General features: G+C 36.8%; 2 protein-coding genes across 6 annotated transcripts; both read right to left on the bottom strand.

The window, feature by feature from the left end:
* Nucleotides 1-249: 249 nt before the first annotated feature.
* On the bottom strand, nt 250-3,544 carry LOC118044620 (serine carboxypeptidase-like 45). The gene is made up of 10 exons (XM_035053009.2): nt 3,004-3,544; nt 2,756-2,857; nt 2,558-2,653; nt 2,046-2,138; nt 1,857-1,936; nt 1,420-1,701; nt 1,198-1,322; nt 866-958; nt 672-789; nt 250-592 (listed from the first exon to the last, which is right to left on the bottom strand). The coding sequence occupies exons 1-10, from the start codon at nt 3,254-3,256 to the stop codon at nt 443-445; spliced, it is 1,392 nt and encodes a 463-aa protein (XP_034908900.1). The 5' UTR covers nt 3,257-3,544; the 3' UTR covers nt 250-442.
* Nucleotides 3,545-5,584: 2,040 nt separating this feature from the next.
* Nucleotides 5,585-15,036, bottom strand: LOC118044621 (coiled-coil domain-containing protein SCD2). 5 transcript variants are annotated; one of them, XM_035053012.2, is made up of 18 exons: nt 14,463-15,036; nt 13,974-14,142; nt 13,603-13,678; nt 13,437-13,478; nt 13,296-13,358; nt 12,136-12,185; nt 12,019-12,046; nt 11,664-11,738; nt 11,468-11,578; nt 11,331-11,391; nt 9,970-10,083; nt 9,737-9,855; nt 9,233-9,302; nt 8,825-8,866; nt 8,703-8,743; nt 7,071-7,197; nt 6,459-6,641; nt 5,585-6,346 (listed from the first exon to the last, which is right to left on the bottom strand). In XM_035053012.2, exons 1-17 carry the CDS (start codon nt 14,839-14,841, stop codon nt 6,505-6,507), a joined length of 1,704 nt encoding a protein of 567 aa, XP_034908903.1. In that variant the 5' UTR covers nt 14,842-15,036; the 3' UTR covers nt 5,585-6,346; nt 6,459-6,504. The 5 variants fall into 5 exon arrangements, with proteins under 5 accessions (XP_034908903.1, XP_034908902.1, XP_034908901.1 ...); XM_035053011.2 differs by having other exon boundaries at nt 5,585-6,322; XM_035053010.2 differs by lacking the exon at nt 5,585-6,346 and having other exon boundaries at nt 6,367-6,641.
* Between the last annotated feature and the right edge of the window lie 579 nt (nt 15,037-15,615).

The raw sequence follows: 15,615 nt of genomic DNA, 5'->3' as shown, positions 1-15,615 counted from the left end.
TTAAACTAAGATTGTCTCACTTTAGATTTTCCAACTCATTGGCGAAATATTTTTATGTTCTTGTACACATCAATGGAATTTGAATCCAAGATTATGCTTTTTATTGCTGTTGTGTTATGAGAACGTTATTCTGAAGGTTCCTGTGTTGTCAGCTTACAGCAGAATGATTTGCGCATCACTGCTGGTTAATGGTTATTGCAGCGGCGGGGAACTCTGATTATCCATGGCGAGAATGAGAAGGTATTCATGTTCTTTCTCTGAACATACTTCTTATAAAATTTCCATCCACAAATATATTTTCCATCACAAAAACCATAAAAACAAACTAATGGATGATTTCATTTTTTTTTCTCCTCTCGGCAGAAACGAAGAATGCTTCTGGAAATCATGAATTGCATCACGTATATACATAGTATCTCAACATTAGAACCTTAGCAGTTCATCAGAAAACTTCAGGTAAGTGTTTGCCCTCCAGGAATGACTTAAATAACATGAGTGATCTCTCAGGCTGTGAAAATGGAGCTTCATGAGATGCGCCTCTGATGGTAGCAAATGAGAGGATGTTACCATAAACCTGAGTCCAACCACCAACCTGAAAGGAAGTACGGAATCAATATTCTGATATGGTCGTTTAGAAAATGTCATTTGCTGCCTTTTGATCAAGGATTTACCTGTTTTCCTGCAAACCAAGCTCTGTAAGGGACGGTTGTATTGAGTCCCAGCTCTTTTGCCAGTCTATGGACAAGGGTTCGGCTTCCGGTCAACGGAATCACAGAATCTTGATCTCCACTGTAAGAGCTATATACTTGTTACAACCTTGAACATTCACTAATCTTATTCGAGAACTATTTTGGTGTCCGTTTACCTGTAAATCAACACTGGAATTCCAGCCTTGATGAGTGATCCAACAATATTGATTGTTGGTATCTCTATGTTAAGCACCTCATAATCCAGAATGCTGTATTCAACAAGGTAAAGAATTTCAGTTGAAGAAAAAATAAAAAGTTATAGGCTTGTAGTGAAATTCTTTTTCTCAATTCCATAGGTCCATATAACTCTTATGGTTTTGGTTAAGGTCAAAAGATCAGTTACTTATTGATACTGTGGATGAATCAGAAATGAAATCTTTATTTGCAACATGAGAATAATTCTTGGTATGGCTATTGTAGAATATGTCAGCTAGTACAAGAGAATTACTTGCTGCAAACTTCCCATCTGCGAACTCCAATAAGCCGGGCATGGAGAGCCTTGCGCACATCTTCCCGGTTCAGATAATTCACAGTTTCATCTTCTATACAAACATCAATCCTCTCAGACACTTGCTGTGAACAGAAAGTTAGGAGCAAAAACTTTCAGGCACACTTGAGAAGAATGGAGACAAGTAAATGCGAGGCAGTTGATTTTTCTGTGAAGGCTTACCTTAGGACTTATAACCTTTGATTGTGAGAGGACTGATGGAATACAAACATCAAGGGTAACATCATATTTGTCCACAAACCTACTGGTTTCTGTGCTAACTTGTTTCATAACTAGTGAGCAAATAGATGAAACCGAGTCTCTATAATATTCACTCACATATCTTGAATAGTTACAAGCAGATGTGAACATTTTGTATGTTGAATCTGAAATCAATCCGTGAGACCAGAAGTACTCAGCCCTTGAATTTAAGTCTGTAGCAAATTCTAGAACAGGATTACCGAGCTGCATTGGAAAAAAACCATGTCATGAAGAGGTCTAATCAAATGTTCAATTCTACCTGATTGTCATCAATCAACGTCAATAGAATTCAAATTAGTTCAATTCTGGAGAAGGGTTGCGATCTCTTGGTCACAAAAATATGATGCAACAGTCCTTACCGCAATTCCTTTCAAATTGACTAGCTTCTTCTTCTTGTTAATTTCAACCATAAGCTTTGCAAGTTGAGGAATATAGTGGCCTGGAAAGAATCAATGAGAAAAACAAAGGGCAGTAATGTTATAATTGCTTGTTGCTTGTGGATAGATTATAAGAGATGGAAATTGATGTAGTACAAGATGTAATAATACCTGCATAACTTTCCCCTGTTATAAATAAATCTTTGTTCCTGTACTGAGGGAACTTGTGGAACCAGCCTTGCAAGAACACAAGATTGTCCCTGGCTTAAGAAAACAAAAGTAAAAACACCTTTAGAAGATAGTACATAACTTTAAAGTGCTAAATAAAGGTAATAAACTAATAATGATACTTCCGGTAGATTAATAATGCATCTCAACAACCTAAAGATTTTCTAAAGAACCAGGAGATCTCCCCTTTTATTTTGGTTTTATCTTTTTTGGGCTTGGTGGGGAGGCAAAAAAACTGTTTTATCCCAACATAAAAATTGCATATTCAGGCTTAATTGTACTTTCCAAGAAACCATAACTTCTCGAAAGGGAAAGCTTTATGCTTTTATGTTTAAAGAGTGATAGTGGGCTACAATTTGGCTATAAAGCTTCTGTCACAGTGACTCCAGCATCACATTCATTTGTGCCACTCAACAAAAGGAATGAGAATGATGTTTTGAAGTTGATGGACTTACCTGTTGCCTCATCATCTACCGCCACATAGGAGGAGTTATCTGTAGCATAGGAGAACCCCACACCCACGGGTGTCTCCAGATACAACATATTTGCTTCTGCAATACATTTGGGCATAAAATTTCCTTCACTCTATAATCATGTTACAGTTTACATTTTCAAGAAAGAGAAAAAAACACAGAGGGAGACTGTGTTAGTACCTCTATTCCAGCTATGCTCATTTCTGATCAGAACTCTCCCATTTGGTCTGAAAGGTCCATTTTCAGAGAATGCACCTACTCCCAGAGAAGAACATCCAGGCCCTACAAAATACAGATATGGGACATCAATGGCAACTCAAATTTTCAAATCAAAGAACGTAACTGAATTTTCTTTCCGAACATCACTCATTTGTCATTTGATTCATTTAAGTGGCCTTAAATATGAAGCAAGGTGAGTAGCTGCAAACCTCCATTCAACCAGAGAACCAAAGGCTTTGATGCTGGATCTATTTCTGCTTCAACGAAGTAATAAAAAAGAGCTCTATGCTTGTTACCATCCACGGTAACGTAACCTGAAAATTGTTGAAAGCCCACATGGGGTTGTCCAGGAAGCCTAGCAATCTTATCAGGATGAGGTGAAGAAGAATCCACACCCATGGAAGTGCACAGCTGAACCACTAGTGCAGCCATTGCCATGGCTTTCCAAGTTTGAGAGTGCATAATTTCAGAAAGTGAAAAATGACTTGAGAGATAAAGTGCTTCAAGAGAAAGGCCTGCTTAAAATGTTGCTCAGTGGAGGACATGGAGTTGAGGGCAGGGCATTAAATAATAAATAACTAGGCTTGTTTTATATTATCATTACATCTCTAGCTTTTTGCTTGCAGGCCTGAAAATGGTGTGTTTGAAAGAGATGTGTGAGAGAGTACTCAAATAACTAGAGAGAGTTGTGCCAGTGCTTACTAGGCTGAGACTTTAGAGCTGAGTCAGCACATATGGTTGGCATTTTGAAAAGGCAAAGAGAGAGTGGAATCTCTAATGCTTTATCTATCGGATCCTTGAATTCTCTCTCGGAAATTACAGTTCTATTAATTTTGTTTTGTTTTGGCTTTTCACGAGTGCTATACCGACCAGGCAAGTAGGCATCCACAAATACCTTGTATCCTTCTATACTATTGTAAGAGGATAGGGTATGTTCCCTTAAAAAGTGGCTTTCCAGGATCCCTTTCCATTTTATCAGAAAATGTGTATTCATTTCTTTCTCAAGAAAATCCAGAGAGAATATGGCAGTATCTTCAGGGTATTGGCAGCCTTCACAGTTTTGTTCTTCCAAAAAATAGCCTGATCGATCGACCTTTCTTGAATTACAAGCAGAATACTATCTAGTTTTCTAATGTTGAGAAGACTTGGAGATTGAAGGAACAGAAAGACAATCCACAGTAGGTAGAATTTTAGGAATGTTCACATGCATTATCCTGTTTTGGTAACCAATTGTTGTCGGAAAACCATGAATTTTCCATTTTTCTGGGTTCATCTAATTGCCAGGACTAAAAATCCATGGATTCCAGTTCATGAAGGCTATTTGTGAAGATGGGCATAGGCCTGTAACATGGTCTTTCTTCCAAAAAGTTTGATTATCTCAATGATACACCATCCAGTCACCTGTCTTTCCTTTCTTTTTGTGCTTGTACAAAGATTACGACATTGTATTAACGAGGTCTCCATCTTTTCTTTAAAGAAAAGTATTCTTCCTAAATACAATGGTCCACACACACCACATGCTCCCCATCATAGCTGCAAAACATCTCATTATAGCTTCTAATGGGTCCTCAATCTCTTACTTGCATAGAAAAAAAGAGAGTTTACCTACCAAATCTCAAGAACAAATTGCCAGTGTAATGTGCCACATACAATGGCAACAGAGAAGCGGAGTCAATGCTGGTCATGGATTGCTTATAATGACAGGCAAAAAAACAATGCTTTCTGTAGCTTTTTTTCACTAATCACAGCTACACAAACAAGAAAATGTAAAACCCTAACGTGGGGAAGATGGGACTGGCTGGCATTGAGAGATCACGGACAAGAATACCATCATCTATGATGCCGAGTGTTTGGACCACTCTTTGAAAAGCTACAGGGCGTGGGGCGTGTCTACTCGAGATAAGAGGGGAAAGAAAAGAAACTCGTTTGGGATATGAACAGGCCTGCAAACAAACAGCAACATGCCAAAATCCGATGCCTTGCATGATGTTTGGCATTGCCATGTTGCTGTCCAGTTTCAGGAATGGACCCAACGTATTGAATTTTAACAAGGCATCATCATTTCTACCGGTACTCGCCCCTCTGCCACTGATTTATATGGATTTTCCTTCACCATTCCCAACTAAAAGAAATACTAAAAGTCTCTTCAGGATTATAATGTGAAGATTCTATCGCCAAATGTGTTTGGTTAAGACAAGATTTCAATTTCAGTGATAAAGAGTAAAATTCCAAGAGAATATATTTACAAAAAAAAAAAAAAAGTGCGTAAGTAATGCACAAGAAAGGCAACTTTGATGCCCCTTTTATCCATAAACAATGAGAGGTGGTTGGGTAGAAAAAAAGTAAGGTGTGGATGCGATCCACAAGAAAGGCAGCTTTGAAACCTCTTTTCTCCATAAACAATGAGAGGTGGTTGGGTGAATCGGAGTTGGAAAATGTGATAGTGCGAAGAGTGGTTTGTGTTGGCCTTTGAACTCTTGCAATGAAAGCAAAGGTCCACTTTTTCCCTCTCTTCCTTCGCTGCCTTCCTTCACTTGGCTCCTTCCTTGTGTTTCATAGTGGAGAAAAGCTCATCAACTTTTTCTCTTTATTTTATTCAGGTCTGCTTGCCTTTACTGCTAAAGGATGAAATGCCACATGCCGCGTTTGACTCTCATTAAAAATTATTTTTTATTTATAAATACATCAAGACAATATTTATTTTTAATGTCAGCAAATAAAAAAATATTAAACTAAAAAATAAATTAAAAAATTTCAAAAACAACGCCATCCCACAAAAGACTCGCTAAGTTAGACTCTTGAATTGCTAAGATTTTATTCTGCCCTCGTCTTGTTCACGGGAACCGTTAGGCCAGGTGTTGACTTTTAGTTGACATGAAAACTGAAAGTCTTCGATGCCAAATCATTTTTTAATTGACAGGGAACATGTTTTTAACAAAATGATACTTGAGGAATAGATGACAAACTCTATGATATAGCCTGTCTAGTATGCTTCTGCACAATTTGAAAATTGATAGTGTAGAATGGCAAGTTGACGATTAAAGTTGAGTGCTTGTCTGCTCGGAATTTGCTGACTTGGACCTGCTCCTTGTACATCTAGGGCCAAAATAAAATTGAAGACATCAAGCGGACCCTACTCCATATCACACTAGCATGGTTATTGCTCTATGCTAAACCTCCACGAGGGGGGAAGTTTCAGCAGGGCAACACAGGCTATGGTTTTCAGGGATTCTACCATTACTCCACTCACAGGCATGATCTGTCTCTGTAACGAGAAAAAGTCTCTGTGGAATCCGAAGATATTTACTTAATACATTCTGAAATCTCTCAAAAGATTTAGACGAGCAGGAAAGAAGTGCTGGGGCACAGGGCAATGTTAAAGCCAGGCACCGGGGTAGTGAACAATTTTTTGAATGGTAATACTAAAGATTTTCCAATGTCTTTGCCTTGGCCATATGAATTGCATGAATACAAAATTTAAGTTGTGAAGGAACCGGTTGATCCATGTACTTGACTCTCACATCCAATCTGAGTATCGTATAGACAAGAAGCCTAATTTCAGGTTGTGTACAAGTTCAAAGGGGAATTATAACGGTAATTGATTGTGGAGGGGAAAAACATATATAAAAAGGAAATTTACATGCATAAAATTGACATAACTTACAAGGAAAAATGGATGGAAAGAATGTAGCTGTTTAAACTTGCGACCATTATGAAGAGAGCTCTGAATCGGTGTGTTTATGGTTAGCACCTGGGGCCAAAGAAGAATGATCAATTTCTCTCCGGGATGCTTCCCATAGTTGTTGCTCTATGCTCAGCTTCCTTAGTTCCGATACACCTCGCTCAACTGCATCAAGGACACCAATTGAAAACATCAAGAACTGCACACGCCATCTATCAAGGCAAGATGTAAAAAGGATTGCACTACCAAGTCTGCCAACATAAGAGGTCTTCATGACCACATGTATTATTTCAATCATTTTGAAATTTCATAAAAGCCATTAACATGAGGATTTCCAAGCCATTCAGCATGGTGGGGAGAGTTTATGACTGACTATTTGAACAATGGGTGATACTGGACCTAGCTGGCCTGATCAAATATTGGATCTGAAATACCAACAAGTTACCAACTCAAGAATTTTTAAATAGGATTTTGCAAATTATACCTGGGACCATAAATAGCTAAATAAAGCATTAGGGGAAAGAGAGAGGAAGATAATTGGTGCCTGTTTACTAGAATTTTTGCAATGTTTTGTTATAGGAGCATATAAATTACCATCCACAACATCATGTGAAGTCGGTGACTGCTCACTACGACCAATCCAAAACTGAAGCCTGTCTTCTGCAATATCTTCTTCCACACCATGTACTAAGGCTCTTCTCCAATAATAAGTTAGCCAAGCCTGCACATAACAAATTGAAGTATTTTTTAATCAACATATACATAAATTCTGGTACTAATCAACTGTCACAAACCACATATTTGCAAACTCACTCATTTCAATAATGTGAGAACATAATATTAAAGAAGTCCATAACAGACAAACAAGGTAGCCTTTGATGAAATGAAATCATGAGGAACAAACAAGACTTGAGAGAGATCAGATTGAGGTTGTCTGCTTTAGATGGTTATCAACTTCAAGTGTTCCCCAGACCATAACTTATTATTTAACCCTATGCATGGTAGAGCAAATATAGAGTTAAAACGTAGGGAAGCACATCTGGAATGGGCTGATGCCAAAAGGGTAATGTTGAGTATCCAAATAGGTTATGTTGAAAGTTTTTTATGGCTTTATAGAAGAAAAGGACCAGAAAGCATAACACTGTTTTGTCAGTATTATTGTTGTTATTGTTATCCCAACTTATAACACCAGTCTGTTGTTGTTGTAAAGTAAATCATATTTAGGTGAAATTCATTCAGTGTATGGCAATCTAAAGATGTTAGGGACAACAAGGGGAATTAAAGAGAGGAAAAGAAGTGAAATTAAATTTCTTTTGTTTGGTTCAATGAAGGTGGGGGGAACTAAGTTTTCATTGTTTGGATATACATGGAAAAGAAAAGAAAACAGGTGACATTATTTATTTATTTTTTTACTAAATCATCCTTACACAAGAAGAGTTGAAGATGTTCAACTAGAATGTTTTTCTAGGAGGATATTTTCGGAAAAATTGTGTCAATTTTTTTATTATTATTATTTCCCTTGCATTCCACCCAATTCGGGAGAAAAGTTTTTACAAACCAAAAGGAGATTTAGAGATTTAATTTCCCCCCTTCCTTTCTTTTCCTTTATGTTCCTAATTTTAGGGTCCAAACAAAGGAAATTGGGTTAGTTTCCTTTCCATTACTCTCATTTCCATTCCATTCCCTCCCTCAAAACCTGCACGCTATTTCGCTTAGTTTAAACTTTCATGTTTCGATGCTTTAACAGTTGGAAGACATAAATACATGGATAATGTGAGGTCTAGGATTCCACTCTAGCTTGAAATAATTTCTCAGAACTAATAAAAGTACAATACAGACCTCCTCATGCATGTGGACCTACAAAGGCTTTGCAATGATAGACTAGACCTAGATGATGAGATGATGAAAAGAAAGAATGACCAGGTAAAGTATAAGGGAGATGGAAAGTCTTCTTTCCTCTCAATGCACATGATCACAGAATTTGGACCTACAAAGCCTTTGCAATGCTAGACTAGACCTAGAAGATAAGATCATTGAAAGAAAGAATGGTCAGGTAAGGTATACAGGAGAAGGAAAGTCTTCTTTGCTCTCTATGCACATGATCACAGATGACAAAAAAAAAAAAATAGTGGCTTTGTATTGTAACAAGGTCCTGTAGCAAGACTGGAATCTTAAAATGAAAAAACAGTGACAACAAATAATAAGTCAAGTACAACAGCTGCTGACCTCTTTGAAATGAACATCTTCTGCCTCTGCTTTACTTAATTCTGCAGTTAAAACAAGGGACAGGGCTCGTTAATTTTATTTCATGAAACATAACTTGATGACAGATAAGGTACACCTCTTACCAGTGGCCTCAGTAAACTTGGGATCACCTGGTGGTCTCGAATCTGAAAACCAGGAAAGAAGAAAAAAACAAGAGGAAAAGATAAATGACAGGTTATCATGTTTTCTTTTGTAAGAATTGCTTCAAAAGGTAACATACATTAACAGATAAACATCCAAAAACTTGATCTAGTATGAATAAAAATTTTCAGCAAACTCAGAACAACTTTTATTGGATACCAGATCTTAGTATTGCATATCAAACTACCATAACACTCATCACAAAGATTCTAAACAGTAGGCTACAAAAATTCATATGACAAAAGAAGGAAAAGCACCATTAAAATGCTATACCACATCATTAGTCAAGAAATTCAACCAACACATTTGTTGAGTAAAAAAATAACTTATAAATAACAGAGGTAAGTTACCTGAGAAGGATTGTCGAACCATATTGGGTCGTCTGTGTTGAGCCAGAGCAAGTACAACTGCATCCTCAACCTTATAACAGGGTGAGGCGGGACATTATCAGAAAAAAAAAAAAAAAAAATCAATAAATTGCATGGTATTCAAAAGTACATGACAGTAAAAGATATCACTATAAGCAATTCTTAAAATCAATGTCAAATGAAAAAAAAAATGCAAGCGACAAATATGCACATCAATGAAAATGAAACTAAAATAACCAACAATGAGGTTCATGAATGATTCAACAAGCAAAACTATGCATTTGGTACATAAAAGTTATTAAAAAAGTGCTTGACAGTATGAGAAATCATTACAAGCGATTCTTGAAATCCATGTCAACTGACAAAAAAACCCATGTAAACTAAGAAAGTATGGTTTTACAAAATGCTACTGACGAGTACATCAAAGAAAATAAAATTAAAGCAACTGACAATGAGGTTAAAATATATCTTTTTAAAAAAGAAGACCTTTAAAGAAGCTAATTCCCGCAATCCCATTTCCACTGAAAGCATACTTTCAATATTTCCCTCTCCAGTAAGATCATTCAAATCACGAACTACTTTACTCCTATCTGAATCACCACCACCTGTTTCATTTATACAACATTATAGATTATAAGACTAATTAATGGTAAATGATGGAGAAAATTAAACAAGAAACAGAAATAGGAAATAAGCTAATAAGCAATCATCAAACTAGCCTCTATCCAACTCCTCCTTAGCCTTTTGTCCAGCAGAAATGACAACTTCAAATGGAAGAGGAGCTAGAGCAGACCAATGCTCGTGCTTAGACACTGCTATATCTGCACAAATCCCTGAAGAAATGAAAGAAACAGAACAAAAGGCAGTTTAGCAGTAGCCAAAGGACTCGTTTCGAAGCTTGTGCATGTGTATGCAACAATACTGTTAATTTTTTTTCTAGCCCAGCCCGAAGAATGAAGAGATGGAATGAGCCTGCCATGGATAGAAAACATGACCATTGCATGACTTATAAGTCTGTCAATGGAAGATTACATATGAATAGCCAATAGACCCAAAACAACATAATTTACATTAGGCACGTTCAAATTATTGAATCCATTTACATCATCTAACGTGACCAACCCACAAAAGTTGGGTTTCCAGATATCAAATAGAATTGGATCTAAAGAGCTAGAAAATGGATTGCGTGGGTCAGGTTGCGCGTCAGACTGCCAAACCTTACCCAACCCGCATATATTGCAACCATGTATTTCTTATGGCACCACCTTAGGGTAAAGTTAAAATTATGAGTTTTAACGTAACTAACCCTCTTATAGATACATAATTTTATTTACCCTCTTCACTACCCTGCTTCAGCCACCTGCACTTGTCAAAAACAAACTACCTTCTCTCCTCCAATCCTAAAACTTCTACATCCTGAAAAATCAGAACCACAAAATCCCTAAACCTCTTTGAATGATATCAATCGGCTGTGGGTCTTTGGTGGCAGTGATAACTCTACCCTTAGAAAACGATCTAATTTGTCACATATATATATATATACAAAAGGGGACGTGAAGCTAGATCCAATCTATCATCATGGTCTTGTCACATTCAAGTATGACAGTGAGTGTGGTTTGTCTGAATTTTTTAAGCTTTGGCTATGAGGAAACTGCTGTTTAAAGTTCCCTTTGTCCCACCTAACCTGTGGTTATCAACATTATCTGTAAAAAAACTATCCAACCAGCCTCATCTGAACTGTTTGGGTTTTCTACGGATTAGAATTTGGAGAAATTAAAAGTCAGGTTGGATACAAAATACAGTCAAACCTGACCTGACCTGTGCACACCCCTAGTCGGATGTGGACAATAGAGAGATGACAACCACGATCCATTAAAAAAGAAAGGTTTACAATAGGTCTTCTATGATGGCTATCCAATATAGATCAAAAGTTGAAACCCGTCAAAGTGCACTAGCATATCTAACAAGCTAGCTGGGCTTCATGCATCAGTCTCTATATGCCCCTTCTAACAAAGACAAGCAATTCAAAGCATGTAACCATTTTTCCCCAAGCAGGAAAGATCATATTTGAGTTGATTACCATGCTCGACAGCTAAACCCCAGTAGCGTGCAAGCCAACATCTCTTCAGGACAACCTCCTCCTATAAGATATGGGCAGCAAACAGTTAACAACTACAAGGCTAAATATAAACCTCAAGTTCAATTTAATGCACACACCATCTCTTCCTGGGTCAAAATCATTCTTTGTGTCATCATGCGAAGAGCTTTTGTTTCAGATTCAGCTTCTTGCAGCTGTTCCGCAGCTGTTGCAGTGTCATCTTTCAAGCTCTGGTTTGAGAAATGAGGTAAGGCTTGACATCTCAAGGTAACTAATGAGAATAAACACCAACTTGGCAGAATTAGCATATCGCACCTCAAGTTCTGTACGAAGGGTTGCGACTTCTGCATCTCTACCATCTGTAGATTGTTTTGCAGCTTTAAGAGCAGCCTGTGACAAGAAACTTTTCAGTACCGTAACAAGAACTGTTAAAAGAATAAGAGTCAGCACCCTTAAAAAAAAGAAAGAAAGAAAAGGAAGAGAGCACTTAAATAAAATCAGCAAATTTAATCGATACTGTTAACCAAAAAAGAGAAAATAAGTAATAAAAAAAGCTCAAGTAATGGACCAACAAGTTTATGTTCCTGGAGAACATGAGAAATAAAAAGTTTAAGACTACTCTACTCTCAAATTCATATATGCTCCACTGGCACATAGTCCCCAAACTCACCTCTCTTTGACGCAATGCTGCTTCCTTCCTACATATATATATTTAAAAAAAAAAGAATAGAATTAAGAACCAGGAAATCAAATGAACCATGGAACGTACAAAACTAACCATACTTACCGGCTCAACAGTTTAGCTTCAAGGGATACACCCTCTCCAAGAGCAGCAACCTATTAATAGAGAATTTGAAATGGAAATAAGATCTGTAAATCATTGATGAAAGCACAACCATGCAGAAAAATTTAGAGTGCTTTGGCCCACTAAACTAAGTTGAGCTATAATTTCTAACCAAATTAGAGCATGTGCTATAATCCAAGTGGATCAAATAGTGTATTCCAGATATGCTGAGGCTTGTTCGACAGTGTTACATATAGTGAACTTGAGAACATAGGAAAAAATAACCTTAACAGAAATTATGGAAATTAACATAGAGGCCAAATATGAGATGAAAATGGTAATCAGGTCAACAATATATCCTCATAAATGACCACATGGTGAGTCATGTACGAACAGACAACTGGATTTGCTAGATAGAAATCATGTCAATCTTGAAAGACTCAGTTACATGTTTGGAAAAAGCAATATGTGATGTTTCCCATCAGTCACATGATTAAAAAAAGTGTCGGACATGAGGAAAAAGGAAATATAGGCAAACAACCATAGTCACATGTATCTGCATATGAGATTTTAAATGTTGAGATATGTTTCCTAAAGGCTGAGAGGCACTAGTTCCCCCAGATAAACCCTATCCACATTGCATCTGAAATAGAATATCCATGCTTTATAGACAATCCCTGAAACATATTCTAGACTTCTTATAAGTAACCAGCACCAGCAATGGCATATTAGTATATTAGCTTGTCAATTACAGAACAGAAAGAAAATTGGTTGGCTTGCTGACTCCCCCTAGCACACTCACCAATTAGATAGTAGCCACAAGTACCCTAGTAACTCATCAAACTGGACCTGCACTCAATATGGTTTATTTCAGAGCTCTTTGTCTAGGTATACTTCAAACATCCCTTTGTACTTCAGAGCCAGTTACTTTTTCCTTTTTCCCCATTAAAGGAAGAGTACTAAAAGAAGATACTGTCTTTGTATCTACTCTACCAAGCATATAAACAATTTCATACAATGATTAAGAAAAAGAAAAGCAAGAAAATATGCTTGACACGGATAAGAGACCAAGGCTGCTTTGCTTCATATATCAAAGTCAACATGCTGAAGAAGAGAAATTACAAATAGGAAAACCAAACCAATGACTAAATGATATGACTAACCTGTTTCTCAAGCTCCCTGGCTCTAGCCTCTGCCTCCTCACGTTTTTCTTCAGCACTACGAAGCTGTACAGAAAGTATAAATGTTAAACATCACAGGACAAGGCTAACTAAAATTTTAATTTTTCTTGGGGGATCACACACCTTGTCAAGTATAGCTTCATTTTCTTCTTGCAGCATATCAAGCTGTAAAATTTAGCTCGTTTTAGCTTCAAAGCTCAGAGCAACTTGGTTCAAACAATTTATAGCTATCTTCAATAAATAAAAGTAATTGTATGTCTACTATTGACGATTGGTAAGAATGGCATACTTCATCACGAAGTGCTGAAGCTTCACGCTGATCTCCTGAATCAGCCAATTTAAGTTGTCCCACATCTGATGTAAACCTGCAGTAATTGGCACCAAGAATATTCAAGTAATTAAACACAAAGCATCGATAGAATGCAAACAAATAGAAGTCTACACTCAAGTTGCCAATTGATAAATGGATGAACTTAAATACCCGTAAGCTCTTCATCTTGTAAATCCATATACTCCACAAAAATAAAAATAAAAATTTAGACCAAAACATATTAAAAGCTAAGCCAATAGCTATCGACACCATAAGAGCCACATTCACTTCCAAAAGCTTAAAAGCGCCAAAAAGAAAGAAAAAGAAGGAGATTACAACAAGAGCCGAACCTCTTATTATCTCTATTCCTACTGGATGGAGGGTCGATAGGAGGAATAGAAACGGGAGTTCTTAGTGATTGTTTGCTTGGTGGCACCACTGTAGCTGCACGAACTGACATTGATGGCCTTCCAGCCGATGTAGACCGAACTGATGGCACATTCTCCATAAAGTTCCGACCTAACTAATTAAAAATACCAAACCTGCAATTAGCCTGGATCCAGTCAAACCCTAACACATATACACACAAAAATAACCTCAAAAAAAAAAAAGAATTTCCAAACTCGACTTCAACATAATTGGAATCAGATATCTAAATTGAAAATCAATGTAATTGACACATAATTATCCATATAAAAGCATTAAATATCGAAATTGCCAATGCAAGCAGAGATCTGTACATCAATATAGCAACTACTACTAGCACTAGTTCTCATAAACACTATAGAATCGAATTATTCATTTAAATTTTGAAACGCATCGTATAAGCCACTACGCACTAAAAATTACCGCAGGAGACGGAGATCTATTAGGTCTAGTGACCGAAACACCATTAGAACTCCCTCTATGATTAACACTACCAAACCCCGACGAAGCAGGAACCGGAGCCGGTCGAGCAGGAAATCGGAAATCTAGATCGTCTTCGTCGTCGTCGTCTGCAGTCTGCGATGACGCCATCACCTGAGCCAGCCGTTGGGCAGCAGCCTTAGCGGCCACGTTTTGTGTGCGCTTGATTGTTGACATGTTTGAACTTAGACGTGAGTTCGGGTGCGCCGGTGACATCGGCGCGGGAGATGACGAGCCCGTACTGTTTGAACCACGTGATTCGTTGCTCCACTGTCTGGTATACACCGGACTCCCCGCCCTCCTCCGATCCATTTGCGCGGAAAGGTTTTTAAATCTTTATTGTATTTATACGTGTTCGTATGTGTATAAATGTACGTGTTTTTCGTGTGTGTTGGGGAAGCGAGGATTTTGAGAGAGCTGGATTTTTGTCGAGGAAATCGAGGGAAGGAGAGAGAGAAAGAGGAGGCGGTTGAAGAATTCTGAGCTGAATCTCATTGCAGTTGAAGCTTGAAATTGAAAATGAAATAGTGTCGGTTTTTTTTTATTTTTAAAAAAAAGAAAACTACAAATCAGTGTCTCAACTATCAAAAGATCTCAATTGGAGCATCTATTCAAAACTGAGAAAATCCTCTCTCTCTTTTTTTTTTTCGGATATAAGTTAAAGTTTCTAGGTCATGCATAAGTCATCTGATTAATTCCGATAAATTAACTTGATAATTTTTCCAAAATGATAGATTAGAAATTTAATTAACATTCAAGATTAAATATATGCTAATTAGAAATATAAAAATAAATTAGAAAAATATCTTATCATGTAAAAATTTACTGAACCATTATTTTTTATAAGAACATTTTAAAAAAAAAAAAATAATCACTTGCATGAAATTATATTAATATATTATCTAAAATAAAATTTATTTGATTCGATAACATGCTACTTTAAAAAAATAATTGAAATTATTATTCTTAATTTTTCTTAAATATCAAGAGATTTTTATCAACTTTTGTATACTAATAATAAAAATATTTCTAATAAGATCTCAAATACAACATTCGAAACTGGAATTGTGCTGAAATGGATGTTTT

The sequence above is a fragment of the Populus alba genome, chromosome 12 (genome assembly GCF_005239225.2).
Source record: "Populus alba chromosome 12, ASM523922v2, whole genome shotgun sequence".
Lineage (NCBI taxonomy): Eukaryota > Viridiplantae > Streptophyta > Magnoliopsida > Malpighiales > Salicaceae > Populus > Populus alba.
The sequence above is the reverse complement of the archived record's forward strand: the minus strand, read 5'-3'. Positions and strand labels throughout refer to the sequence as shown.